A 27,639-nucleotide genomic window follows, 5' to 3' on the forward strand; every position below is an offset into this window, starting at 1 on the left:
CTTTAGTGAGTACCCATTTTTTGCGACACTTGTCTTTAATAAATCTCTGGATCCTCCTATCTGAGGACTGCATCGGCTATGCATTCCCAGTGGAATCCATTTGTTGTCATCCTTGTCCCCATTTGAAAGTGATTGATCTCTGAGCTGGGAGTGATTGTCTAGTTGATGTGTTAAAGTCTGTACTTTGGTATGGGCAGGGTGCTGGAGGAAGTGTCTGCAGGCGGCTGTGTGTATTATACACTCAATCAAGTGATTGTAGCTTTGCAGGCTCAATTGTGCAAAAATAATTAATGGGCATTGGTTTTTCCTACAATTTATTATTTATAATTTATTTTTTTGTAAACGGTGGCGTTGACCTTTACGCAGGACTTGAACTTTGGCAACTGTGTCCAGAGGGCAATGGACTAGTCGCCAGTATTGCCTTGGCAGCTGATATTTTTCTTTATTACTAACTTACTATACTTTGTTCAGCAGTCTCTCTGTGGCGGCAGCAATTGTAGTTGAGGCAGGGATTTACTTTCTCATATTGAAGCCTCCAACAAGAACAGTGAGTAGCACAGTATTGACATTATCAGATCTCACTCTCCGCATCATTAGCTCCACTTTACAATATACCTAAAGGCAAAACCTTTTTAGTTTTGGATAGAGTGGAGAAGGATTAAAACATCTGTCAGTTTTTATTGCGGTCTGTGTCTCCATTAGAAAGATTCACCCTCTCTATTCTGTTTACCATTCTCATTAAAAGTGAAATAAAAGAAAATTACAAATTTTGGGTTGTTCCCAGAAAAGTTAGAGGGGAAATCTTGAAATGGGAATACTAGTTTCGGTGACCTGAGGAGCCCAAGAGATTCCTGTAATTTTCAAGGATTTAATTTCACTTCCTGTTTTGGCTATGGGACAGGAACTGAATGGAAATCTCCCCAATGAGACAATGGAAAAAAAACTGATGGTTATAACATTCCCTTCCAAAATGCCTATAGTTCTATTTTAAGTGGTTTCAGTACAGTTTTGTGATACTGAAATGTCTTAAAACACTAGTATTATTTTGCACGAGTTCTTTAGGCTGTATAATATAGACATTTGTTTTGATCCCTGTGTGCTGTGACTGGGACTGCATACATGTACACTGGGGTTTTGAATCATCATTTATTTGGGTTTCCACTACCAATGTGAATTAAAGTACACAATGACTATGAAGATTGTGCCAATTCACAAATGGAGTGATTCTACACTGTATGAAGCTCCTTGTATATTCACATTGTGTGTAATTTTCAGATTACTACCCTCATCAGTGATCTAGCTGAGACATTCCATTATGACTATACAGTAACCTTATGGAAATCTTTATCCCAATAAGGTTTTTATTGCTTATAATACATATGCATAACTTATAATACATATGCACTTTCTGTCCCAATTTGAGGCATTTCCCAGGACTTCTTCAGTCATTTTGGTGTAGCCATATTGCGGCAGTCGTCTTTCAGCACCCTAGCTGCAGGACCTGTGGGGGGGGTTTGGGTGTGAGGAGAGGTTCACCTTGGAGTGTACTCTGAAAAACCCATGTGACCTTTTCTCCTGGGGTGGTGACACAGCTCAGCATCCTTCTAGGCAATTCTTTGGCACTGATGTAATGAGTTCTGCCTGGGTTCCTCTTCATCTGCAGCAGCCTATTGGAAGGTGGCTGTCTTCACCCTTCCCACAGACTCGTGGGCACTTGGTCCATGGGAGCACCTTGGTCAGGGGGGTACCAACTTATGGAGTCTGAGGCACGACCCCTTCGGACCCCCCATAGAGGTGGCGGGGACCTCTGTTCTTTCTGTTGACTACGCTATCCATGGTCCTTATTTCTTTTGAGTCCTGGATGTAGGTTTTGGGCACAGATCGAGTAATAAAAAAAAAAAAAAAAAGACTACTTCCTCTTCGGAAGCTTTTTAGACAAATACAGCTTTTATTGCTGGATTTTTGTTACTCGCTGTAAAATGCAGCCACCGGGATTGTGTATAAATTGACAGGCAGACTCCTGCCTGCCAGGTGAAAGCAGTCGGGTGGCTCCGCTGCTGTTGATTGCTTCCACAGCCCCCGGAGATGGTGTGTGCCCCCTCCACCCCCCCCCCCTTTCATGGGCACACTCAAGCCATGTATCCATGCTCTGCTTGCCCAGCTACGGGCCAGCGGGTGGAGGGGAGAGTGAAGAGCGGATGAGCGTCCACTCCCCTCCCACTTTTTTGTGACGGCTGTCACTTTAACAGCTAGAATAGCGGGGGAAAGATGTATTGCAATGCGGTTTGCATTGCAATACATCTAATGGATCACAGGGGAGACATGCAGGATATTTTAGACTCTGCATGTCTCAATAAAGAGAACCTACCATCAAAAAATAATCACATAGGGAACTTTGTGCCCCTATGTGATGAAAAAAAGTTAACTAAACAATTTTTTTTTTTAATGTAAAAGAATAAAGTTACACCCAAGCACATAACATCGCCCCCCCAAACATTTGAAGCCCCCCTACCCCACGTATACGCACGTACGAATGCACATGTCAGGGTGCCTACATGTGAAAATATTGACTTTGATACGCGTTACTTGTGCACGCTGGAGTAAAAGCAATAATTCTAGCACCAGATCTCCTCCATAACGCTAAACTGATGACTTGTAGGGGCTTTTGAAGCACTGTCTATAGAAAATACAGGGTACTGCAGTTTGACGCAATTTCATAGGCGCACACAAGTTTAGGGTTTGGCGTGTTGGTTATCTATTTACTCGACACAACCTAGTCTTGTATATTTTACCAAAAATGTTGGTAATTTATTGCAGTTGTTTGCCCTAAAATTCACTTTAGTGTGATTTTTTTTTTTTTTTTTTAATTTTTTTTTTTAACTGAAATTTTGGGTTTTCTAGACCTTTGCAATAATATCGTGTGACACAAAAAATTGGTGCTACCACTGTTTTCTTTTCTAGAGTGTCTGCTTTCAGAAAAGGTTTGTATATAACTTTGGGTATAGGATTATAACTTTTTTTTTTAAAATGGTTGAACTGGATGGACTTTTGTCTTTTTTTCAGCCAGACGAACTATGTAACTATATTTGGGGGTTTTGTGTAATCTTCAGGCCTAAAATGATTTTTTAAACGTGTGCAAAAAAATTCAAAAATGGCTCTGGCAGCAAAAGGGTTAAGTGTTGCAGCTTGTTGTCGTTTTTTTTTTTTTTTTTTTTTTATTTTCATGTGAGATTTTTATAAATGTATTCATTTTTATTACAGAGTGAAGAACTGGTTCAGTGAGAAGGTGCATCTGGTTTGCTGTCGGATTTGTGCAAGAGCTCTTTCCAGTGCAATTCAGTATCATAACAAGTAAGCCAATAACACAGACTATAAATGGTTATTCTTGTAGGTTTTTTATAATGATAATTTAGTGTTAATCCCTCATAATAAGTCTGTAAGTAAGTAAAGTAAGTTCTATGTTGTGAAAGTAAATGCCTATGCATTTAAACAGTTGAATTACTGCCAGATATGCCTGGGAGTTGGTGGTGCATAGATCAGCCTTTCTTAACCGGGGTGCTTTGGCAAAATGTCTACAAATTGCCCAAAACTTGTATATAAGCCAGCAGGTGGAAGAATCCTGACTTTTAGTTACACAAAGCCACAGGTTTTCATTGTGCACCATTACTGCCTTCTAGCCGCCGGCGTTCTGACAACCAATGACATCATCAATTGATAAGGAGGATGTCAGCTGCCAGCACAGCACCCTAGTTTGACCCTCCCCTGCCCCTCTCCATCAGTGCTGGGGTCACATTAGCTCAGTGATGGAGAAGAACTGAGGGAGAAGAGAAACACATGGAATACTCATCGGTACCAGTGTGCAAAGGTGTATTTACTTTGGAAGAATAAATCACTTTTAATGTTGGGTATCCTATGTGTGGATGTTGATGCGTTATATAAAGCTATTAGAATAGTTTTTCATATTTTGGAATGGAGTGCCCTTTTAAAATCATGGACAGTCTTGAGTCACGACTGTCCATAATTTTAAAGGGTTCCTCGGGACTGTCCATAACTTTAAAGGGTGCCTTGACTGAAAAAAGATTGAGAAACACTGGCATAGATCGCAATTAATTTGACATGCATGTCAGTACAAGACTTTACAGTAGTAAAATAAAAAAAAAAATACGCTGCCTCCCTCACACTTTTAGGTAACTTCAGTAAAGCATTTGCACCACTTTTATAGCAGTATGACACTTTTAAAATGTCTTGCTTCAGATTAAAAAACCCTGCTGCCAGTTTCAGTAGCTTTTACTGAAACGTGTAGCAGATTCAGGTAGTTCTCAGGTAGTTCTTATGAGCTCCACTTTTTACTACTGCATTAAATAAAAAAAAAATAATTTTCCTCCAACCAGAGGTGATTAAGACCAACTGTAACGTATACATACAGAGAAAAGCAGTGTGTCTGTCTCTGTACGCTGTCTAGCAGAATATATTTTTGCCACCGTTCTCTTCTTCCCATCCCACCTGTCACTGGTTATTAAGGATACTATTCGCTTCACGGTCTGCAGCCTCCTAACAGCCAATGAGGTTGACAATGAGCGGAGCCTGATGGGAAAGTGCAGACACTAGTTTCCCATCAGGTCTGCTCTCTCCATGTGAATTTATCTGTATGGGCTTACAATTTATTTCTTTTGGGGTATCACACAGTAAAGAATACATTTTGTTTCTTGATTCTGTTAGCTAGGAGTCACTGGGGAACTTTGAGGCCATATTGCACTTCAGAGCAGGTGACATAAACCTCTTCCTACTTGTCTCAGCACTAAACTACAAAGTCATTTTCAGAAAGTAGTACTTGGCCTCACCAGCTCTTCACAACATAGTACGCTATACTAGTGTTTCTCAACCGGTGTTCCACGAGAAGTCCCCAGGGGTTCCATGTCATTCTACCCGTCAATCACAGACAGCTGATGGATAGATCAAGTCTCAGCAAACACATGCAGATTTAGAGCAGAATGCGGCTGTATTAAGACCTCTGTCATAGCGTGATCCTTCCCACCGGCTCCCCCTATCCTCCTGTCCACCCCAGGTGCTTGTATGTGACATCACCTGGGGTGGACGGGAGAAAAGGAGGGGCCGGTGGGAAGGATCACTCTACGATAGAGGATTTATTATAGCAGTTTCCCATGCTACTCTGCATTTGAAGGAAACTGCTTACAACAGTGTACCCTGCTGTGAGCCCTGCTCCCTCTTGTGCAGCCTGTACCCTGCTGTGTGCCCCATTTTATGCTGTGTGCCCCATGCCCTGATGTGCCTCATGTTCTGCTGTGTTCCCCATGTTTTGCTGTGTGCCTCATGATGTGCCCCATGTTTTGCTGTGTGCCTCATGATGTGCCCCATGTTCTGCCGTGTGCCTCATGATGTGCCCCATGTTCTGCCGTGTGCCCTGTGATGTGCCCCATGTCCTGCCGTGTGCCCTGTGATGTGCCCCATGTCCTGCCGTGTGCCCTGTGATGTGCCCCATGTCCTGCTGTGTGCCCCATGTTCTGCTGTGAACCCCATGATGTGCTCCATGTTCTGCTGTGTGCCCTATGATGTGCCCCATGTTCTGCTGTTGTGTGCATGCCCTATGAGGTGCCCCATGTTCTGCTGTGTGCCTTATGCCATGCCCCATGTTCTACTGCATGCCCTGTGATGTTCTCCAAATTCTGCTGTGTGCTGCATAATGTGCCCTGCTGCCCCCCCCCTCCAGGTAATATGCCCTATTGTGCCCCATAGTGTGCCCTGTTGTGCCCCCATGTAATGTGCCCTGGTGTACCCCATATTTTGCTCTGTTGTCCCACCTGTATTGTGTCCGCCTGACCTCCTGTGCCCTTGTCTGCTGCCCCCTGTACACTGCTTATTTCAAGTTAAACTCAGAATTGAGAATCTGCACAGAAAAAGTAGCATTAAACAGTTAAGTTTTAATATTTTTTTTTCCTATTATTTAATGCTATTTTTAAAAAATAATTGTTATATCACAGCTCGCTGATCACACCAATGTTCTGGGAGCTGTAGATCTGAATGTATTAAGGGGTTCCCCAAGATCTCATACTTTTTGCCAGGGGTTCCTTGAAGGTAAAAAGGTTGAGAAACACTGCTCTATACCATTAACCTTGTCTATCCTGAAGGCAAAGAGGGAATCCACTGTACTTCTCTTCACAAGGCTTTGCATACTGTTGTCACAGGCTTGGTCTCTAAGAGTGTTCTGTACCACAGATGATCTATGATAGAGACCATACCGCCTAGTGAGGTGCATGATGTACCCAAGCTATTCGTCCCTGCCAAAACTTCTGTTACCATTCACCACTGCTTCCACTCTGAAGCTGGCTGTTTCTTCTTCTTACTGTTCTCTTCTCCATATCCTCAAGGGTTAACCATGATATACACTCTTGAATCCATAACCGCATGGGTTAACTCTGTTGTAGACTCTTTGCTGCATAACGCAGAGGGTTAATCATGGCTGTTATTCACTGTTCCCCAGTTCTTCAAATAGATTATGAATACACTTAATATGAACACACCCCATGCCTTTACAGAAATTGAGACCATGCAACTCTTTTTTAACAAGAACTGTGTTTACTGAATAAATCCCTAAGATATGTCTTGAAGTAGTACATAACTTTTCTAATTACGGAACTGTCCAAGAGTGCATTACGATACAACTGGCTGTGCTATCCCCCTCTTGTGATGCTGCCCATACCTTATATTAGGTAAAGTCTCTCTATTCGGTAACAATAGTTACAGCCCATCTTTGTGGGAACCCCATGATTGGGTCCTTCTAAAGGGTAATGCTACTGGTAAAATGGATTACATAAAGTGCTCACCATAGCATTCCCATGCCTCAGACTGCAGGAGGTCGATTCTCCTCTGTATATTAGTTAGAATCCTACACAACAGCAAACAGTTCACAGAAGAGATTTAACAATAACCTTATGTAGACACCTGCCCACACATGTATATTATTAAAGTAATGGATTATTGGTACCTGTGACATGAGGTTTGTGCCAGTAAATGGTTGTAGTATAGTTATTTTGTTCCTCTGATGGTCTATTATTATACCGTATATGTTGTATAGCCCACACCTAAGCTGTACTTCTTTTTCTCAGAGAAAACAGGCCCAAGAAAGGAGGGATTTGTGTTGCCAACCACACATCTCCAATCGATATAATTATCTTGGCTAATGATGGCTGCTATGCTATGGTAAGTAGATCCCTGGGGCAGGCAGACTGTGAGAATATATATGTGTGTGTGTGTGTGTATATATGTGTGTGTGTGTGTGTGTATGTATGTATGTATGTATGTATATATGTGTGTGTGTGTGTGTGTGTGTGTGTGTGTGTGTGTGTGTGTGTATGTATGTATATATATATATATATATATATATATATATATATACACACATACACACACACACATTTTTTTTTTTCCTCAAGAGCAGGTTCCTGCCCAGCCTATTGTACAATGATGGCTGGGCGGGACCGCTCTCGTTCTGGGAGAACGTCATTTGACATCCTCCCATTCTTGCAGCATAGCTATCGGTGGTGAACTGTGTTTCTCGGACATCACTGATCATTGGTGGCAGGAGAGAAATGCACTAATCTATTCCTCTATGTCCTGCCCTGCCACCCCTCCTATCTAGGTGGCCCCGGGCCCACCGGGCATATAGCACAGCACTATCCTATTACACATTTATTCATTATATGCCCGGTGTGCCCTATGGCCAGTACCCCATAATGACAAAGTGAAAACAGAATTTTAGAAATATTTGCAAATGTATGAAAAAGGAAAAACTGAAATAACAAATTGGCATAAGTATTCGCATCCTTTTGCAACAACACTTGACATTTATCTCAGGTGCCTCTCATTTCTCTTGATCATTGCTGAGGTATTTCTACACCTTGATTGCAGTTCACCTGTGGAAAATAAATTGATTGGACATGATTTGAAAAGCACACACCTCTATAAAAGTCCTCACAGCTGACAATGCATACTGTATCAGGGCAAACGCCTTGGGGGTCAAAGGAACTGCTTGTAGAGCTCAGAGATAGGATTATTGCAAGGCATAGATCTGGGGAAGGCTACAAAAGTATTTCTGCTGCATTGAAGGGCCCCAAGAGCACAGGGAGCTCTATAATTCTCCAATTAAAGAAGTTTGGCACAAAGAGCTGGTCGCCCGGCCAAAATGAGCAATCTGACGAGAAGGGCCTTCGTAATAGAGGTAACCAAGAACCCGGTCACTCTAACTGAGCTCCAGAGATCCTGTGTGGAGATGGGACAATGTTCCAGATGAACAACTATCAATGCAGCCCTTCACAGATCAGGACCTTATGGCAGAGTGGCTGGACAGAAGCCTCTCCTCCGTGCAAAACATTAAAGCCAGCTTGAAGCTTGCAAAAAAGTGCTAGGTTTCATCAGACCAGAGAATCTTGTTCCTCATAGTCTAAGATTTAACTTTTTGGTCTCCATTCTAAACATGTCTGGAGTAAACTAGGCACCACATATTACCTGTTCAATGCCATCCCAACTGTGAAGCATTGTGGTGGAAGCATCATGTTATGGGGGTGTTTTTCAGCAGCAGCAAGTTTAGCTAAAAAAAAAACCCCTAAAAATCAGCACAGACACATAACTTGGTATGATGTGTCCCTTTTTGCTTATTCCTCCTCTTTTCTGTTTCAATATTTTTATTAAGAAAGTTTTGTTTTAGGAAAACAACAAGCTCAAGATACGCCCACGCAGGGGCCGAGCAGAACAAAAACACATAAACAGATACATCCTGCTGACTTGTATTAGCCAAATAACAAAATATCCAATGACAGCAAGGAGGGACGGCAAAAAGCCGAACCAGATAATAGCAGCAGTAATCCAACATATTACCGGAAAAAGAAGAGGAAAGAAAAAAGGTTGGAAGAAAGGAAAAAGAAAATGAAAAAAAAAAAAGGGAATCAAAAAGAAAACATGGAGGAAAGGGAAACTAGAAGAATCACGGATCCAGGGCTAGCACAGGCAGCGGCTATAAGAGGCCATAGTAGGAGGCAAGGGATGGCAAGGAATAACATATCCAAGGTTCCCAAACCTTAAGGAATCTTGGATGAGAATCATGAAGAATGCTAAACATCTGTTCATTGATCAACATAGCATTCATCCGGATCTTCAACACCTGGAAGACAACCGAAGGGGTTCTCCAAGCTTGAGCTATAGCACGTTTGGCTGAAATAAATAGGTAGGATGCCAATTTCTGCTGAGACCTAGACAGACCTATTCCTCCTCTTTTAGGAGAATTCTTCCTCTGTCCTGACCTCCCCCTCCCACCTCCACTTGCCACATAATCTTTTAGTGCTACAGGTAATACAACTAAAGGGCTGTCGCTCTTGCCAAGAGAGCTTGACTATGCCCAATCTTTCCTGCCAGATCCGCCATTCATAGAAGCCCTACTACAGTTTTTATGAATGACACGTGATATGGGAATGGAGGGGCAGAGCTATCAATCATCTGCCAACTCCTATTCATAGATCCTTTGTCATTCTTAGAAGCTGTAGTACTGCTTCTATGAATGGCAAATCTGGCAGGAAGGGACAGACATAGTCGACCTCTCTTGATGAGAGCCTGTAACAGCCCTTCCCCCCCGAGCCTTGCGTTAACCTCCCTTTCCACTTAAGGGTTAGGGCAGCAGGGGTGGGAGGGTATGACAGAGAGATTCTACTGAAACAAAAAAGTAAACCCAAGAGACACATCAAACGAACTGCACGTTACGTCCCCTTTGCTGATTTTTATATTTTAATTTTTAGCTCAACTTGGGCTTTAAGCTTTGAATACTACTCCTTTCTTTATTGTATAATATTTTTGTTATAAAATAATCTCTCTTGTACATACTGTAGGTATGTATTAGGAATTTCATGGCAGCCAATCACAGTGGTCACATGGTTGGGAGCCCGCCTACTGGCCTCCGGCTTTAAAGGATAAACTCAAGGACAAAAATATTTTGCAGCTTACATGTGGAGGCTGTATTACTTTTATTGGCCAAGCTAAGAACATTTTCAGCAAATACAGAAAATACCTGTAGATCTAGAAATGCAGTGTCTTGAGCTGCACTGCAGAATACCGTTCTTCTTAGCTATTTTCTATACACTACCAAGTGCCCCCCCCCCATATAGTTTAGATGAAAAGATATGAGCATGCTTGTAGTCCATATCAAGACAAGAGCCTAGGGTGACAACCATGGCTTCCTCCATATATAAAATATAAGAGTGATATAGCCACTGTAAGATGGGGGGGAAGTGTGTTTATTTGCAGGATTACCAGGTGAAAATTAAATAAAAGAAGCTTGAAAAAAAATAAAATGAATGCAGCCACCACACCAAGGACTAGCAAGCAGCAATATATTACATTTTTAGTTTCGGGTTTAGATACACTTTAAGTGGAGTACTTTCAAGGGCCAGCTCCTGCTGGCAGAAAGGGGTTAATAGTTTTGTTTTTTTTTTATTGTAATAGGGTTTTGCTACGCAAAGTACATAATACTTATGTGTATTCAAATGATTGGTAATTCTTTATTATACACTCTTGGCAGTTTAAAGCACCCAGTTGTAAAATGAGTCCTTTATATGGTGCATTTTTCGTTGTATGTATATGTTCTTGCTGCATATCTTCAATACTCACAAGATGAATGCATATTGTTACCATTTCAGTTGTTTAGGATTTTTTTTTAAGCTACATCTTGTTATTCAGGTTGGACAGGTTCATGGAGGACTTATGGGAGTGATCCAAAGAGCTATGGCAAGAGCATGTCCACATGTGTGGTTTGAACGTTCTGAAATGCGTGACCGCCACCTAGTGACCAAAAGGTATATATATGTATTTTACCAGCAGGTGTCATTTACTTATCTACTTTGTGATGTACTTAAGCCAAATGTCATTGATCACAGCCAGTAAAGACATCCAATTAGCTGTCAATTTGCTATTTGTGCTTGATGCACATTTAGGGCCACCGCCAAAACATCAGCACGTTTGTGACTAAGCTGCAGCTACACACTCACATCTCTGTCTATTTACGCTGGCTATTTGTAGCTAGCTAAAAAGATGCATCTTTAGCTGACCGCAGTACTTTATGCAGCTCCACTTGATGCAAAAATAAGTAAACGAATGCACATATGTTTACCGAAAAAGTGAATTTATTATTGTTTTGCAAATGATCTTGCAAAGCATTGCAAACATGTTCAGTGGGGTACAAGGCAAGGATTCTGCAGATGACTCCTCCAGTTTTATGTGCATACCATGGTACAGATTTTTAATGGACTATATGTGTGGTTGCCACTGCACTTGTGTTCCGTTGAGAACTAAAAGTCCACCTGCCTCAGTGGAAGATCAGACTTGTAGTTTATTCATTCCCATGTCTCTGCCAGTTGCAACTCTGACAGCAGGAAAGAAGAACCCCCACATACTGTCGAGGGGGGCCTTATTGAGGGTCCTTTTTGCACCATTGTTCATCCTAAATATGGGTTTAACGTAACCTGGTCTTAAAGGTGGATTTAAGCTTTAAATCACTGGTGGGCAGTGATCACCAGCATCTGCATTAACACCCCCCTGGTCACATCAAGCCTGACTTTGAAATTGTGTGACTTACAGTGAAGTTGCACGATTTCAAAGTTGGGTGATATGCCAATTTCAGGTCCGATATGTAAGACACCTGATACAGATGTCTATGCAAATCGCACCAAAAGTAGTACATTTACTACTTTAGAAATCGGTGCGGCTCCGACCAAGTTGGAACCGCACCGATTTGACCGCTCTAATTGCAGACAATAGGGTGCGACTTGGCATACGATTTGCAAGTCGCACCCGATGTGATCAGATTGTTAAAAATCCGACTAGCTACTGAAGATGGCAATTGTGTTTCCAACTGCAGTGCTGCAAAATGTCAGTTGCTCAGCGACTGAACTGCAAATCAGAAAAACTATACTATATCTGCAATGTTTACCTTTTTTAAATTGAATAAAATGTTCATATAGTTTTGCCTTGCTAACATGCAAGTCTTGGCATTTTCAACTCCTATGTTTAAAGTGTATTTAATCCCCAAAACAAAAATTGATAGTATTGCAGCTTAGTGTTTTCATTAGAAGGGGTGAATTATTTTTCTTTTTTTCACACTTGTTTTTTTTTGGTAATCCTGCCATTAACTTGCTGTAATAAGCAGCGTTGTCACCCTAGGACAGGGAGTGTTAGGACTATATAACACTGTGTTAGGGTTACATAACACCTCCCTGTCATCTTCATAACAGGGGGAGATATTTTTTAGTCCAAGGAGATAGTGGTGAACAATGCTATCAGATAACTTTATCAGCTCATAAGAATTCTAGCTGGATCAACAGCACTTTTTTTGCACTGGTTGAACAGATATAATAAAATGCTTTCTCTGACCAAAAAGGGAAAAATAAGAGAAATCTGTTAACCGTTTTCATAGACTTTAATTGCTCTTCATTGTTCTTCACACAGGCTGCGCGCCCATGCTTTGGATAAGGAAAAACTACCAATTCTCATCTTCCCCGAAGGTAGGTGCCATCAGTTTTTTTTTTTTTTTTTTTTTTTGACTACTGCATAGATTCTGGATCTGTCAATGCTGATTTCTTTCTGGACATTGTAGAGCATGATTCCAAAGGGCCATGTCCAGGGTAAATTTTGTATTATGTTGTGAGGTCATTTGATACTGAGATTAAAGCTGTCTATACACTGAAATTCATTCTGACATGCTAGTGAAAGTTGGTATTTGCATATTAGAGCTTTCCTTTGTGCTCTTGGAAGGTAACAGAGGTAATGTACAGCCATTCAGTTTCTCAGATATCATATTGGGAGCTCACTGTGTATACATTTTAGTGCACTGCTGGGTACTGTAGACACAAGTTCTAGCAAATCTCTGTTTTTAGAGGTCTTGTAATGCTCAGTTGCATTAAGGTTTTAGGTTATTGCCCTTGCTTTTTTGCTAAAACACGAATATGGTTACAGCCGATCCTCCCTTCCTGTAGCCTCCTCTGCACTGGCTAGACACTGGTGTTCTAAGGTCCTCTGACATCATGCAGTGACCATAGCCCTGCATTGGTCCACTACCAGAACATGGTAGAGTGCTGTTTGCCAGGGAAGCAGAGGACTAGGTAAGTAAAACTGCTTTTGCTGTCCACTAGACCAGGCCTCAAAATTTCCACTCGCCTGCTCGCATTTGGCGAGTGAAAATAAAATGGCGGCCAGCTCCACATTGAGAAGGGCGCCATTGCTGACAGGAGTAGTGACAGTGGCATCATTGCTCCTGTCAGTCCAGTGCTGGGAGCAGAGCTGGGACAAGGTAAAGGGAGGCAATTTATTTATATTGGTGGGGGCGCGCTTGAACTCACACGGGGTTAACACAATACGGGATAAAAATCGGCTGCTACAGACTCTTGTCCAGTCATCCATAGCAGATCACCATCAGACCAACTGAACGTGTGGTCTCGGTAATGGACATATCCCCTCTCCACCCAGTTAGTTCCCTGCTCTGCAGGTTCCGGAGAAGATACGTGCATAGCTCCACCCTGCTGTACAATGTTGATGTCCACTCAGGAGGCAGTGCCCAATTCTTCTGAAGTGTGCGGAGGATGCTGCTGCGGCCCGACAGGTGAGATGAGATCTGTGCTGTACCGGAGTAGTGCTGGGATTTCTAGATTATCACTAGCTGGGGGCAGTGCTGAGACATGCAGTTTTCTATAGTCAGGCCAGTGTTGGGACTTGTTGTTTTCCACCAGTTGGGGGCAATTCTGGGACTTGTAGTTCCCTGCCAGACAGGGGGAAGTACTGGGACAGAATGAGTACAGTCACGAGGCTTGTAGTTCCCCACCAGAATGGGTACAGTGCTGAGACTTGTAGTTCACCATTTGGGGACAGTGCTGGGACCTGTAGTTCCCCAGGAAGCAGCAAACACTACTAGGTCTTTTGTAACTTTATTCTGCATATAACATTTAGCAGTGTAATTTCATGAGATAATTTACAAGGGAGTGTTTAGGGGTGGAATTAGGGGCAGGGTAGGGGATGGGTGGGGCAATTGATGGCAAGTAAATCTTAAGACCTGGTTAGTAGTTCAGGACTTGAAATTGGGTTGGGTGGGGAAATTGATGGCAAGTAAATCTTAAGACCTGGTTAGTAGCTCAGGACTTGAAATTTTGAGCCCTGCTCTAGACTAAATGAGCAATTAACCCGTTGCTGCTTGGCCTATAGCCAGATGGCAGCTGGGCGAACAGCTCGTCCCTCCGGGTGGACGCCATATGGTGTCCTTTCCGGAGCGCGCAAGCCCACAGGGCTGCGCTGCGGCACGATCTATCACCGGCTGTGTACCTCGGACACGGCCAATGACAGATCTGTGTACCGACCCCGTTGCCAGTACCATGTGACCTGCTGTGACAATCACAGCAGGTCACATGACAGTTTTATACAATGGATAACTTCCTTTCATGCCATCCATTGTATACGATTGTGTCTAGCTGTGAATGGTCACAGCGATCACATGCACCAGCTGGGCCAATCACAGCCCAGCTGTGTCATGTGATTAGCCGTGGCCAAATCGCAGCTAATCACAAAAAAAAAACCCTGACTGAATTGATTTCATTCAGGTAAATGCTTGCTTATAGCAAAGAAACTCTTTGCTATAAGCAAATTGTGTAAAAAAATAAAATAAATAATAAAAAATGCTGATCACTTCCCCAAAGTAGTACAATGTTACTATGGTAACATTATACTACTTTGGTCATAGTGAAATATAAAAAGAAAATCTTAGAGAAAAAAAATGTAATAAAAATTAAAAATAATAAAACAATTTAAAAAAAATTATCAATTTTTTTTTCGTATGGTCACCAGTCAGTGTCCCTGATCACTGCATGCCAGTTATGATGTCACTGTACTGCACTGATGACAGTATGTAAAAAAAAAAAAAAATAGTGAAAATCATTTTTTTTCCTTTCTTAATTTTCCGAAAAATTATGACAAAAATATTACAAGTTCAAAAAACTCGCCATGCCTGTTATGAAATATGTCGGACTGTCTACTTTGCAAAAAGGGGTCATTTGGGGGATATCTGTACTGTTCTGACATTCTTGGACCTCAAGAAATTAGATTGGCTGTCAGTACTTCAGGATTGATCAATTTTCAGATATATACCATAGTTTAACTCTATAACCTTACTACAAACTAAATAATAAATACTAATTTGAGTTATTTTCACCAAAGAAATGTAGTAGAATACATCTTGGCTTAAATGCATGAAGAACAATTATTTATTTGCGAACTTTTGTAACAGAAACAAAGAAAAACGTGTTTTGGTTTTTTTTGTTTTGTTTTTTTTTAATTTTTGGTCTTTTTTTGTTAATTTAGCAAAGAATAAAAACCCCAGTGTTGAAAAAATAACATTTTAGTTTGGGTACAATGTTGTATGACCGAGCAATTGTAATTCAAAGTGTGATAGCGCTGAAACCTGAAAATTGGCCTGGGCAGGAAGGGGGTAGAAGTGCCCTGTATGGAAGTTAACTCTTGCAGTGGGGGTGCAGCTCTACTGAAGGTAGGATTTTTAGGTTTCCTTAAGTTGGGCTTCAAGCAAAGTGTAAACAAATCTCACAACCGTCATGTCGTTAATTAATTTATATCTAGAGAAGCAGACAAGGTTTAATAGTGTGTGTTCCATAAGTCCGACACTGGCACGATTGATTATGTCCTCAGGGTAGATTAAGTAGACTTAAAGTACCCAAAGCCAAAACTCTTCTTATTTTGATGAATTATAGAATAGTTAAAATCTCCTTTCTATTTTTTTTCTGCTATCAGCATCTTATTGGGAAGATTTCCCTACTACAGTGGTAATTTTGTTTCATGATTTAAAGGTAAACCTATGTAATGACATGGTGAAGTGAGCCAAAGCATTACTTTGAGTAGACAGACCCTTTAACAACCGCTAGTTTATTTGATAAATTTTAATTATTTGTGTATTTTTTATTCCTTTAGAAAAGACAAAGCTGAAAAGATTTTTTTCCCCTTTTTTTGTGCAGGAACCTGTATTAATAACACTTCAGTTATGATGTTTAAAAAAGGAAGTTTTGAAATAGGTGGTACAATATATCCAGTAGCAATAAAGGTAAGACAGATTGTTGTCATAGCTTGCAAACAGTGAGTGTGTATACAGAGCATACATATGTGGGGGTCTTACACAATTTTTGGGCTGGACTGCTCCTATGCATGCAGCTTGTATGGTAATTCACATGTGTAGATGTGAATGGGTCCATTTAATTTCCCCTTTCCTTTCACATTTACCTGCAGCACATAGATGTGAACAAACACATAGGAAACACAGCACAGTGGCTAAGTGGTTAGCACTTCCACCTGGCAGTACTAGGGTCGTTGGTTCGAATCCCAACCACACCACCACCTGCCTGGTTTGCATGTTCTGTGTCTGTGTGGGTTTCCTCCGGGTACTCCTGTTTCCTTCCACACTCCAAAGACATGCTGGTAGGTTAATTGGCTCCTGTCTAAATTGGCCCTAGTATGTGTATGTATGAATGTGAGTTAGTGACCTTAGATTGTACGCCCCTTGAGGGTTAGGGACTGATGTGAATGTACAATATATATGTAAGGCACTGCATAAATTGACGGCGCACTATAAGTACCTGAAATAAATAAAATTCTATGTTAAATCTATAGCAAAGGAGATCCTATATAATTTGTGCAAATATAAATGTTTGAATATCCTACAATAAAATATACAAACATCCATCATAAATAAAATATAGTCCATAAAATATCTTAGTCCATGATTTGGACACCCAAGAAGCAAATTAAAATGTTCCTTTCACCGGTGTGCTGATTAAAGTGGAAATCAAAAACACCCAGTAACTAATCCCATTGGGGAGCCGCTTACTACCACAAGTAACACCCAAGATGAATGGAAGGTCTGAAAGTGCTTTTGTATAATTTTCACTCTGAGATGTAATGGTTCAAGTTTCCTCCTTTTGGTGAGTGGTGATTTAGAGATGCTGACTATGTAAGTGTGATGGCAATGACTTCCACTCAGCCCCTGTAGAAGCCATTCAAACGAAACTTGTACCTCTAGGGCAGGATCTCAGTGTTGCCATCATGCTTGGACAATTTGAGCTATGGGTGTGCCTTGTTTGTGGCAACAGAATGTGTGTCTGTAATGTTTTCTGGGATTTATGGCATTCTGACACTATTTCTATTTTATGTGAGTCTAACCTTTTATTTAGGAAAAAAAAAAAATATTTTTTTCTAAGTGGTACTTCACTATTGTTAGCCTCTTTTTCTATGCATATGGTATTTCTATCTTGATGTATCCATCTGTGATCTGTATTCATATATGAAAATGGCAGCCTAGAGTGGGGCTTGATTGCGATGGTGAGCTGCTCTCTTATGGGATTATTCACTGGGTGTTTTTGATTCCCACTTTATCAGCACAATGGTGGCAAGAAGATTTTCATTTGCATCTTGGGTGTCTAATCATGCACTTAAAGATGTTTTATGGACTCTATTTTATTTATGATTGATATTTTGTATATTTTCTGGTATGATATTTACATGTTTATGTTTGCTGTTAAGAAAGACGCTCCTTTACTATTGATTTTGACATTGCATATTTATTATTTATGAGGTAGCTGCTAAATTTATCTTGAATGTATATTTTTTTATGCTTAGTATTGGGGCACAAAACATCAATTTTGTATTTATTTAGCCATATAAGAAAGACCGGGATTTGTACTTGTAATCTATTTTCATACTACAACCACAATTCCAAAAAAGTTGGGTCGATGTGTAAAATTTACATAAAAACAGAATGCAACAATCTGCAAATCTCAAACTCCTATATTATTCACAAGAGAAAACAACAAATGTTTAAACTGAAATAATGTTCCATTTTAAGAAAAAATATGTCCATTTTGAAACTGATGGCAGCAACATGTCTCAAAAACAATTAGGACAGGGCAACAAAAAATAGGCAACTTATGTGGTACCACCAAGGAAGACGTGGAAGAACATTTTGCAACTACTTAAGTTAAAGTGATATTAAAGGTTGGGCTTTTTTTTCTTTTTTTCTTTTTTTTTTTAAATAACAAACATATCATACATACCTGCTCTGTGCAATGGTTTTGCACAGAGTAGCCCCAATCCTCTCTCTTCCCCGCCTCCCCCCCCCCGACGCTCTTGGCTCATCCCCCTTAACTAGTGCCCCCAACAGCAAGCTGCTTGCTATGGGGGCACTGGTGCGTGCTTGCTCATACAATATCATGTGTATGCATCATTGACTCACTGGCTGTGATTGACAGCACTGGGAGCCAATGGTCAATGAGGAAAGCGAGACCCAGGACAGCAGAGGGTTCTTGTGCACATCGTTGGATCGAGAGAGGGCTCGGGTGAGTATAAGAGGGCCTGGAGGGGGGCTGCTGCACACAGAAGGTGTTTCTTTTTTTTTTAAACCTTTAGCCTTTACAAACGCTTTAATTGGCAACAGGTTGGCATTTTCTCAGTTTACACATTTAATATGTCTTCTATTTTCTATTGTGAATAAAACATGGGCTTATGAGATTTGAGAGTCATTGCATTCTGTTTTTTTTAAAGATTTCACGCAGCGTTCCATCTTTTTTGGAATTGGGGTTAAATTTCTGACCCTTAAATTACACTATCTTTAATAAATGTTTTGGAAATGGACAATTAAGTAGATTGTAAATTTTAAGGAATTGATGATGCAGTGGCGAACAACAGGTTGACTTATGGCGACTTACCCATCTGATTTAGCTGAAGGTTTGCCTGTTAAATCATTTTAAATTTATTATAGGTGTGAAATATGAAATGGTAAGGATGTTCTTAAAAAATGCTTTATAAAAAAGTTGGTCCCTTTTACCAGATGGGCACTTTGATGGAATCTGTACTATCCATGTGTGACGACTTTTTGTACATTTATATAATAAAGAATGCAACAGAACGTTAGAGAAAATGAGAAGATAAATGGCAATACTCAAAATTCCCAGATGAACAGGAGCAAAGGGAATAAATACAAGGAGATCTTGCTGTTGGCTTATCTAAGGTGTATTAGAAGCTTGGTACTGACTTTCCATGACCTATCCGACTAAAATATCACTTTGGGTGGAGGGTATCTTTCACCATTAGCCGCCCGGCCAATGGCCGAATGGCGGCCTGCAAAATCCCTCAGCATTCCGGGTGGATGCCATATGGTGTCCTCCTGGGCATGCGCAGTTTGCACGCCTGCAGAGCCGCGCAGCAGCGCGATCTGTCACCGGCCGCGTACCTTGGACACGGCCAATGACAGATCTGAGTACTGCCCCGTTGCCGATACCATGTGACCTGCTGTGACCAATCACAGCAGGTCACATGACCGTTGTATACAATGGATGGATTCAGCGATCACATGCAGAAGCTGGGCTAATCACAGCCCAGCTGTGTCAAGTGATTAGCTGTGGCCAAATCACAGCTAAGCACAAAAAAAAAAAACCCTGAATGAATCGATGTCATTCAGGTAAATGCTTGCTTATAGCAAAGTAATTCTTTGCTATAAGCAAATTGTGTAAAAAAATAAATAAATACTGATCACTTCCCCAAAGTAGTACAATGTTACTATGGTAACATTGTACTACTTTGGTCATAGTGAAATATGAAAAAAAAATCGTAAAAAAAAGAAAAAAAATGTAATAAAAAATTAAAAAAAAAAAGATATATATTTTTTTTCATACTGTCACCAATGTCCCTGATCACCACCATGCCAGTTATATGATGACACTGTACTGCACTGGTGACCGTATGTAAAAAAAAATAGTGAAAGTAATTTTTTTGATTTTTTTTTTTTTAATTTTTGGAAAAATTATGACAAAAAAAATACAACTTCAAAAAACTCGCCATGCCTCTTATGAAGTAGGTCGGACTGTCTACTTTGCAAAAAGGGGTAATTTGGGGGATATCTGTACTGTCCTGACATTCTTGGACCTCAAGAACTTAGATTGGCTGTCAGTACTTCAGGATTGATCAATATTCAGATATATACCATAGTTTGTGAACTCTATAACTTTCCTACAAACTAAAAAATACATCCTAATTTGGGTTATTTTCACCAAAGACATGTAGTAGAATACATTTTGGCCTAAATTTATGAAGAACAATTATTTATTTGCAAACGTTTATAACAGAAACAAAGAAAAACGTGGGGTTTTTTTTTTCAAAATTTTTGGCCTTTTTTTGTTTTAGCAAAAAATAAAAACCCCAGTTGTGATTAAATATCACCAAAAGAAAGCTCTAGTAGTGTGAAGAAAATGATAACATTTTAGTTTGGGTGCAATGTTGTATGACCGCGCAATTGTCATTCAAAGTGTGAGAGTGCTGAAACCTGAAAAATGGCCTGGGCAGGAAGGGGGTAAAAGTGCCTGGTATGGAAACGGTTAAGCAAAAAACGAAACTTTCCAGATACAAAAATATTTGTAACTTTTTTTTTTATTTGTATAAAATACCATCTATACTAGTTTGCCTTCGTCGATGACAATCCATTGAAGTTAGTATATGTTATAAAGTATGATTGAAATTGACAATTATGGAATTTCCTAACATATCTAGAGCTTATTAGGAACTATCACACACAGGTTACTATGTTGATTCCTGTATTTTCAAATGGTTTATCCTTTTGGTCATTTTGATTATTTTTAGCACTTAGGTAAATAGATATATAAAAGAGTACTACAAATAATCTTGACTTATTTTACAAATCTATAGAGAAACCTAATAGATTGTAATATAGAGAGATCTTTAAAAATTGACCTGTGTATTCCATGTTGTAGTATGACCCACAATTTGGAGATGCGTTTTGGAATAGCAGTAAATACAGCATGGTAAGCTACCTGCTGAGAATGATGACAAGCTGGGCCATCAAGTGTAATGTGTGGTACCTGCCTCCTATGACGAGAAAGGTAATGTATGCACACTGTATTCTATTTAAAATCCACTTTGTTGTTTGTGTGATGGTCTATGTAAAACTGAACATTAAGGCTAGGTTCACGCTTCAGCAGGTCTGCGATTCGGGCACAGCAGCCCTTTCATTATATTGAAGCTGTGTTCAGGGGCGGACTGACAACTCATGGGGCCCCTGGGCAATAGGGGATCATGGGGCCCCTGTGTCCTTGCCCAAACTCAAAAAAGCCTATGAAAAAGGTTCCAGGGGCATCTCATGGGGCCCCCTACTGACCCCAGGCCCTCATACAGTGGCCGAGTTTCCAAATGGTCAGTCCGTCCCTGGCTGTGTTTCTTTCCCATCCTTGAGGGACACAGTAAGTCTTTGAACACTGGAAAAAATGTAGGCCAGCCCCTGCTACTACCAGCTTGCTTCAGTTTTTTGCTAGTGTCTTAGGAGGACATTGTCTTTTTTTACAACTTTGCTGTGTTGGACCTTCCAAATTTTTTTGCTAACACCTTTTTTGTTTTTCGATTTTTTTTTTTTTTTCTTTAATCAGACTTTTCTCTACATCATAACTGGAGCCTTGTCTGTTTAATTGCCATTATTGGGCATGGCTGTCCTCAGTCTTCCATTTAGGGTGCCACCTCCAAACTGGATTGGACTGGATGGTGCAGGGATATTATGGAACTGACCATTGGGCACTGGGTTCAGCGACAGATGCTTTTCAGACTATGTTCTGCTAGCTGTTAGGTGCAGAGAGTTTTTCAGGTCCACAGCTACGGGCAATGTCTCAGTCCTTGCTCTGATTCTCAAACTTCCTTAGTGAGTAGGCCGTTCAGACCAAGCATCAGGAGCTACCTTGTTCATTTAGGTCACTAGACCCCTTTAAAATTCTTCTTTCCTACTGGTTTCTTCTGCAAAAAGACTGTGGGTTGCATGTTGCACATGCTTTACGCTCCCTTTCCTGCATTACAGCGTCAAGAAAGAATCTTTCCACAGCTCCTCCTGCTTGCAAAGCACATAAAACCCAAATCTTCAATCTGTCCATGCTGAGCACCTACAGTGACTTGGGTTACCTCTGGCCACCCAGCCCTTATCTGCTACCAATTGTCCTGGTTTTGTGAGTACCCGAGGCTTTCCCTTGTAACCTGAGCCTTACGTTGCCTTACTATTTTGCAGCGGCAACATGTTTGGGTGTTTAGACAGGCTGGACAGTCCCAGTTTACTGTGTGCCCCCCCCCACTCTCACCCTACTGCTAGCTGTGGGGCTGCTTGCAGGCACCTACTCCTGTTGCTGACGTCTGAAGCCTGAAAACTGTGTTCTAGTGTGCACAGAATGTTGATGTTTTACAGTTTACAAGCCTATATCTTTGATTTCTATCACATCGTATGGGACATTATGGTAAATGTATGTTTGTTCCAAGCATGTATGCATTTGTGGTAAAGTCATTATATTGCTTTATATGGTATGTGCATAATACATTGAATACATGTCCTGTGATCACTACTACTGGAATAGATAAAAGGATTTTTAAAAAGTGCTTGATTGTGGAAGCTGCGTATAAGAAGCGTTTCATTCACATGGTCTTCAAGAGACCATATCTCTTTGGATCAACTCCTAATACTATTATCAAGGATGCTACTCTCTGCAAAAGCACCCATCTTTCTTATTCCTAATAAGTTTCCCGGAGGATGTGCAGTGAGCTCATCAGCATCTTTTGTCTCAAGGACTATGCTACGATCCTTCTTTATGGTCACTGGCTTTAACAGAACGACTGTTGAAATCCAGGTTTTTAGAGACAGGGGGATCTCAGAATTTGTGAATCCTTTGATGCTAAAGGCTGCTTTCCAGAAGGTCTGCCATCAGATGTGGAAGGTATACTTCGCTTGGTGTGAATCCCAGGGTTTTGTCCCCCACTGTGGGGGGACAAAACCCTGGCATTCACTTTATACAGCTGGATTTGGACCAGTACTTGGCTTTTAGCACTCTCAAGGCACAGGTTTCTCTCCTTTCTTTCTTGGTTTATATACCATTGGCCTCTGAGTCCTTGATTAAGAGCCTTTTCCCATGTACCACCCCCTGTTTTTTGTTCCTTTATGCCTTTTACCTCAATTAAGACATTTGTTCTTCCATTCCACATTGGCTTTTTTCTCCAGCATACTGTGTCTTGGTGGTTTAGACATACTATCACTCAAGCTTTTAGTCTCAAGTATTGGTTTTCAACCTTTCTTGTTTTCACACATTGGTAGTTCTGTGGGTGTTTCTTGGGCTTCTGCAGCATCAGACAACTATTTACTAGATTTGCAAGACTTACACCTGGTCTTCTGTTCACATTTGTTCTCTTTGGGTCTAGTCATGAAAAATAAAATAGGATTTTTGTACTCACCACAAACTTTTTCTTGGAGTCTGTTGAGAGACACAGGTTCCCCCCCACATGTGTTCATGATAATGCTCTTCGTACTGCTTGATACAAAAATAAGGCCTTCTGGAAGGGTTATCCTGGGCTGGCCTGTAGTCCCCTTTTTTTTTTTTTTTTTTTTTAAAGCCTTTGTCCAATCCACCTGTAGACAGCCGTATAACCATAAGGTGAAAGAATTCCTGTGTCCTTCAGTGTGCTCCAGAAAATTGAATTTGCAGCAAGTATGGTGTGTGTGTGTATATATATATAGATCTAATATTATCATTGCATAATATAATGAAAAGTATATTCCTTGTATTTTCAGGAGGGAGAAGATGCTGTTCAGTTTGCCAACAGAGTTAAGTCTGCAATTGCTAAACAAGGTGGACTAATAGAGCTGCCATGGTAAGATTTATTTTTCTGGCGCATATATTAATGTTTTTATGTAAAGCAAATTGATGCGGTGTTTCTGTCATATTGTGAAAGTTCATTCATGCAAGATTTTCACAAATATTGTCTCCTAGGGAGAACCTTTTCTCCAATGTGGCGCACATGCTGTCTCAAAATCCCAGTGCTGAAATGTGTATGTGTTCCATAACCTGGCACTCTACATTTTTGGTTGTCCAGGGCAGTTATAGATAGATCCAATATATACTGTACAGATTCCTATTGGGTAGTTGGTTATTAGGTTCCCCTAATTTTTTGTTGCAGTCATCCATAATTTGGACAGGAAGTGAGGGGAATTTTGGAGTAGTGCCTCAAGGTCCAGATAAGGGCAAAGGGGCCACCTCTGGTCCCTGGGCCACAATTTGGAGACCACTGCTTTAGTTTGAAAGCTTCATTCTCCACAATGTCCCTAACACACATGCACTTACACCCACCTATTTCAGTATTCATTTTTTTATGGCTTTTTTCCTTATATTTTCACTTTGTAAATTGGCAAATATCACACATTTAAAGTGTTCCTAAACCCAGGACCCTGCATTTGCTATGTATGGTTTTCCACAGTACACAGAACATGGAAATGCAATTATGTTAGTAAATATAAACTTCCAAATACCTTTTCTCATCAGCAGTTAGAGCAGTCTTGTGATTTCTATCAGTGTCCAGCAGAGCACTGGGTAAAGCTTGTAGGAGGAGTTTTCATTCTCCCCTATGAGGCTGCAGGACCCCTGACCCTCTGTCTGGACAGTGCTGATTGGCCCTGTGCTTATCACATGCACTCTCTCAATAAAAAAAACTAAACACACTAAACTGAGCATGTGCAGTTTTCCTCTAAGCCTCTGTTCTATCAGGAGATATATTGGGGACATTGGAAGAATGGGAGGATCAGAGAATAGAGGATCAAACATCATTTTTACACAATGCAGAGGATTAGCACCTTAGGTTCCACAGGTTCCACAGTGAGTATAACAAGCCTTCTTTAGGGAATATACAGACTGATTTTACTGTTGTGGGTTTAGAAACACTTTAAGTCTTTCTTAATGTCTACATTAATTTATTCATTGTATTTATGGGGACAGCCATGATTGTCACACAGGTTGGACTATAAATATGTCTGCCTTTGTTTATCTCCATTACATGGTGGAATGATGAGATTTGTATTGTACACAAGAAAGATAACAATATTTGTGCTTTCTGTTAAGCTTGCTTAACAAATGACAAGGACATTGCATTTTTGGTAAGATCAACAGGTGTCTTCTGTACTTGCTGAAATGTTCTTAGCCTTAAAAATGAAATCCAACACTGACACCATATCAAGAATTGGTAAGTGGGATTATATTCGATTTTTGTTTTTAGGTTTAGATACACTTTAAAGACAATGGAAGAAAATGTAAAACTAAAATTTAAAGAAAAAATAAAGCAAAGAAAGCGTTGTATACATTGATTTGAAAGTATTAAGCTTTCATCATTAAAAATTAAAGTGGTTTACATGAATATATGTAGATTCAAGCAGATTTATGGACTGGACATGATTTTGAAATATTTGCCATTTCCCAAACATTGTACAAACTCGTTTTACCTTGATGATTGTCCTGATGGACTTTTTAATCTTCATTCTGTTTTTTGTTTCTATGTAGGGATGGTGGACTAAAAAGAGACAAAGTAAAAGATTCATTCAAAGAGGAACAGCAGAAGAATTATAGCAAAATAATTGCAGGACCTAACAATGTATCCCAGAAAGATAACTGAGCATTGTGAAGAAGGTTCATAGACAACAAGGACAATGCTGGCCTGTTTTGATATTCTTTGGTACCCATTTTCTACACGTTTCCATGATCTTTTTACACAATCTTAAAAGCAACTCCAGGTGAATAGTGACCATCCAACAAGGAAGCATTGGCACTGTGCTCACCATCGAATTAAAGTAATTGTTCTGTAATTTTCCATTACCAAAATGAGAGACTTCCAGATTGCCTCTTGGCGGGACTAAAAACCTGTTGGCACTTTCTTGATATGGGGCTTTTTATATACTGCAGGGTTTTCCTAGTTGGGACGCAGGGAGACTTAGTTGGGCATTGCCGAAAATACCTGTTGATCAGACTTCACTGACTGCATGTTAATTTTATGTAAGTGATTTACTCAGTGGAGAAAACCAGAATTGGGATAACAGCAAAAGCTTGGAAGAAGGATCCCGTGATTAATACTTATGAAATGTTTGTGCATAAATGACCCAAAAACATTCTGGTAGGTTAACTGACACCACATTGGCCCAAGAGAATGTATGTATGCATATATGAATGTGGTATTGACTTTAGATTGCAAGCTCCAGTGGGAGTAGGTACTGATATAAATGTTTTTATTGTGTTGTTTGAAGCTATAGAATATGGTAAAACTTCATACAGTAAATAAAATTTTTTTTGACTGGAGAGCGATTCTTATTCTCTAGATTTACTGAGTAAATAGATGTCACTTATTGTATTGAATTGTTGTAAGGTTAACTTGGCCTGAAAAGTTTGTTTTACAGAAATATATGGATTAAAATGAAAATTTTGAGTTTAAAATTTTCAATGACTTTGTATTAAAGTTGAACAACAGTCCGCTAAATGAACAGCTGCAATACATATGGGCAAACTTCATTTACCTACCAAAGGATACATACACTATATTGCCAAAAGTATTGGGACGCCTGCCTTTACACACACATGAATGTTAATGGCATCCCAGTTTTAGTCTGTGGGGTTCAATATTGAGTTGGCCCACCCACTTCTTCTGGGAAGGCTGTCCACAAGGTTTAGGAGTGTGTCTATGGGAATGTTTGACCATTCTTCCAGAAGAAGCATTTGTGAGGTCAAGCACTGATGTCGGACGAGAAGGCCTGGTTCGCAGTCTCCGCTATAATTCATCCCAAAGGTGTTCTATCATGTTGAGGTCAGGACTCTGTGCAGGCTTATTAAGTTCCTCCACCCCAAACTAGCTCATGCATGTCTTTATGGACCTTGCTTTGTGCACTGGTGCACAATCAGGGCTTTTTATCAGGAGGAACATGGGGGAACTCAGCTTTGGCACTGAATGTTTTTATAATGGCAAGGGGTACTGGGTTGTGCTGGAATTTCTATTTATGCTGGCTGCTGGGGTATCTATTGTCAGTTGAGGGGATCTATTTTTGTGTGGCGGTCTAGTGTTGCCGGTGGGGATATATTGTTACTGGGGGGGTCAGTTGTTGCTGGAAGGGATCTACTGTTGAGGGAGGGGTCTGCTTCTTCTGTAGCTGGCTGCTGGAGTCTATTGATGCTGGCTGTTGGGAGATGTGTTCTTACTGCTGGGAGTCTATTGTTGCCAAGGTGGCATTTTGTTGTGGAGTCCATTTTTGCTGGGAGAATTTGTTGCTCGGGTGGTATACTGCTGCTTGCTGTGGGGGATCTATTTTACTGCTTTTCAGTTATTACCAAATTCCATACAAATTACTTGGCACCACAAAATACTTGGCTCTGTATACTCTAGACGGAGCACTACTGGAAGGTGGGTAGGGGATGGAACAAAGGGGTGGTGCTTGGAGGTAGGTGGGTGGGCGGAGACCAGAAAAGATGCAGAAGGGGGGAGTTCCTGCACCTATTGTCTGAGAAAAAAGCCCTGAGCGCAGTCATGTTGGAACAGGAAGGGGCCATCCCCAAACCGTTCCCACAAAGTTGGAAGCATGAAATTGTCCAAAATGTCTTGGTATGCTGACGCCTTAAGAATTACCTTTACTGGAACTAAGGGGCCAAGCCCAACCCCTGAAAAAGAACCCTCCACCATAATCCCCCCTCCACCAAACTTTACACT

General features: G+C 40.6%; 1 protein-coding gene across 1 annotated transcript in view; it reads left to right on the forward strand.

Annotated features, from left to right (window-relative positions):
* Positions 1 to 26,243, forward strand: part of GPAT3 (glycerol-3-phosphate acyltransferase 3) — a 72,355-nt gene extending 46,112 nt beyond the window's left edge. Inside the window, exons 5-12 of the mRNA XM_089670532.1 lie at positions 3,262 to 3,351; positions 7,125 to 7,218; positions 10,741 to 10,856; positions 12,505 to 12,560; positions 16,065 to 16,150; positions 20,862 to 20,990; positions 23,699 to 23,778; positions 25,455 to 26,243. Coding sequence (XP_089526658.1) covers positions 3,262 to 3,351; positions 7,125 to 7,218; positions 10,741 to 10,856; positions 12,505 to 12,560; positions 16,065 to 16,150; positions 20,862 to 20,990; positions 23,699 to 23,778; positions 25,455 to 25,566 — 763 coding nt within the window. The 3' untranslated portion in view covers positions 25,567 to 26,243. The remainder of the gene's footprint in view (positions 1 to 3,261; positions 3,352 to 7,124; positions 7,219 to 10,740; positions 10,857 to 12,504; positions 12,561 to 16,064; positions 16,151 to 20,861; positions 20,991 to 23,698; positions 23,779 to 25,454) is intronic.
* Positions 26,244 to 27,639: the final 1,396 nt, after the last annotated feature.

Source organism: Staurois parvus, unplaced genomic scaffold, assembly GCF_062004578.1.
Source record: "Staurois parvus isolate SC_StPar_1 unplaced genomic scaffold, SC_StPar_1.0 ptg000091l, whole genome shotgun sequence".
NCBI classification, from domain to species: Eukaryota; Metazoa; Chordata; class Amphibia; order Anura; family Ranidae; genus Staurois; species Staurois parvus.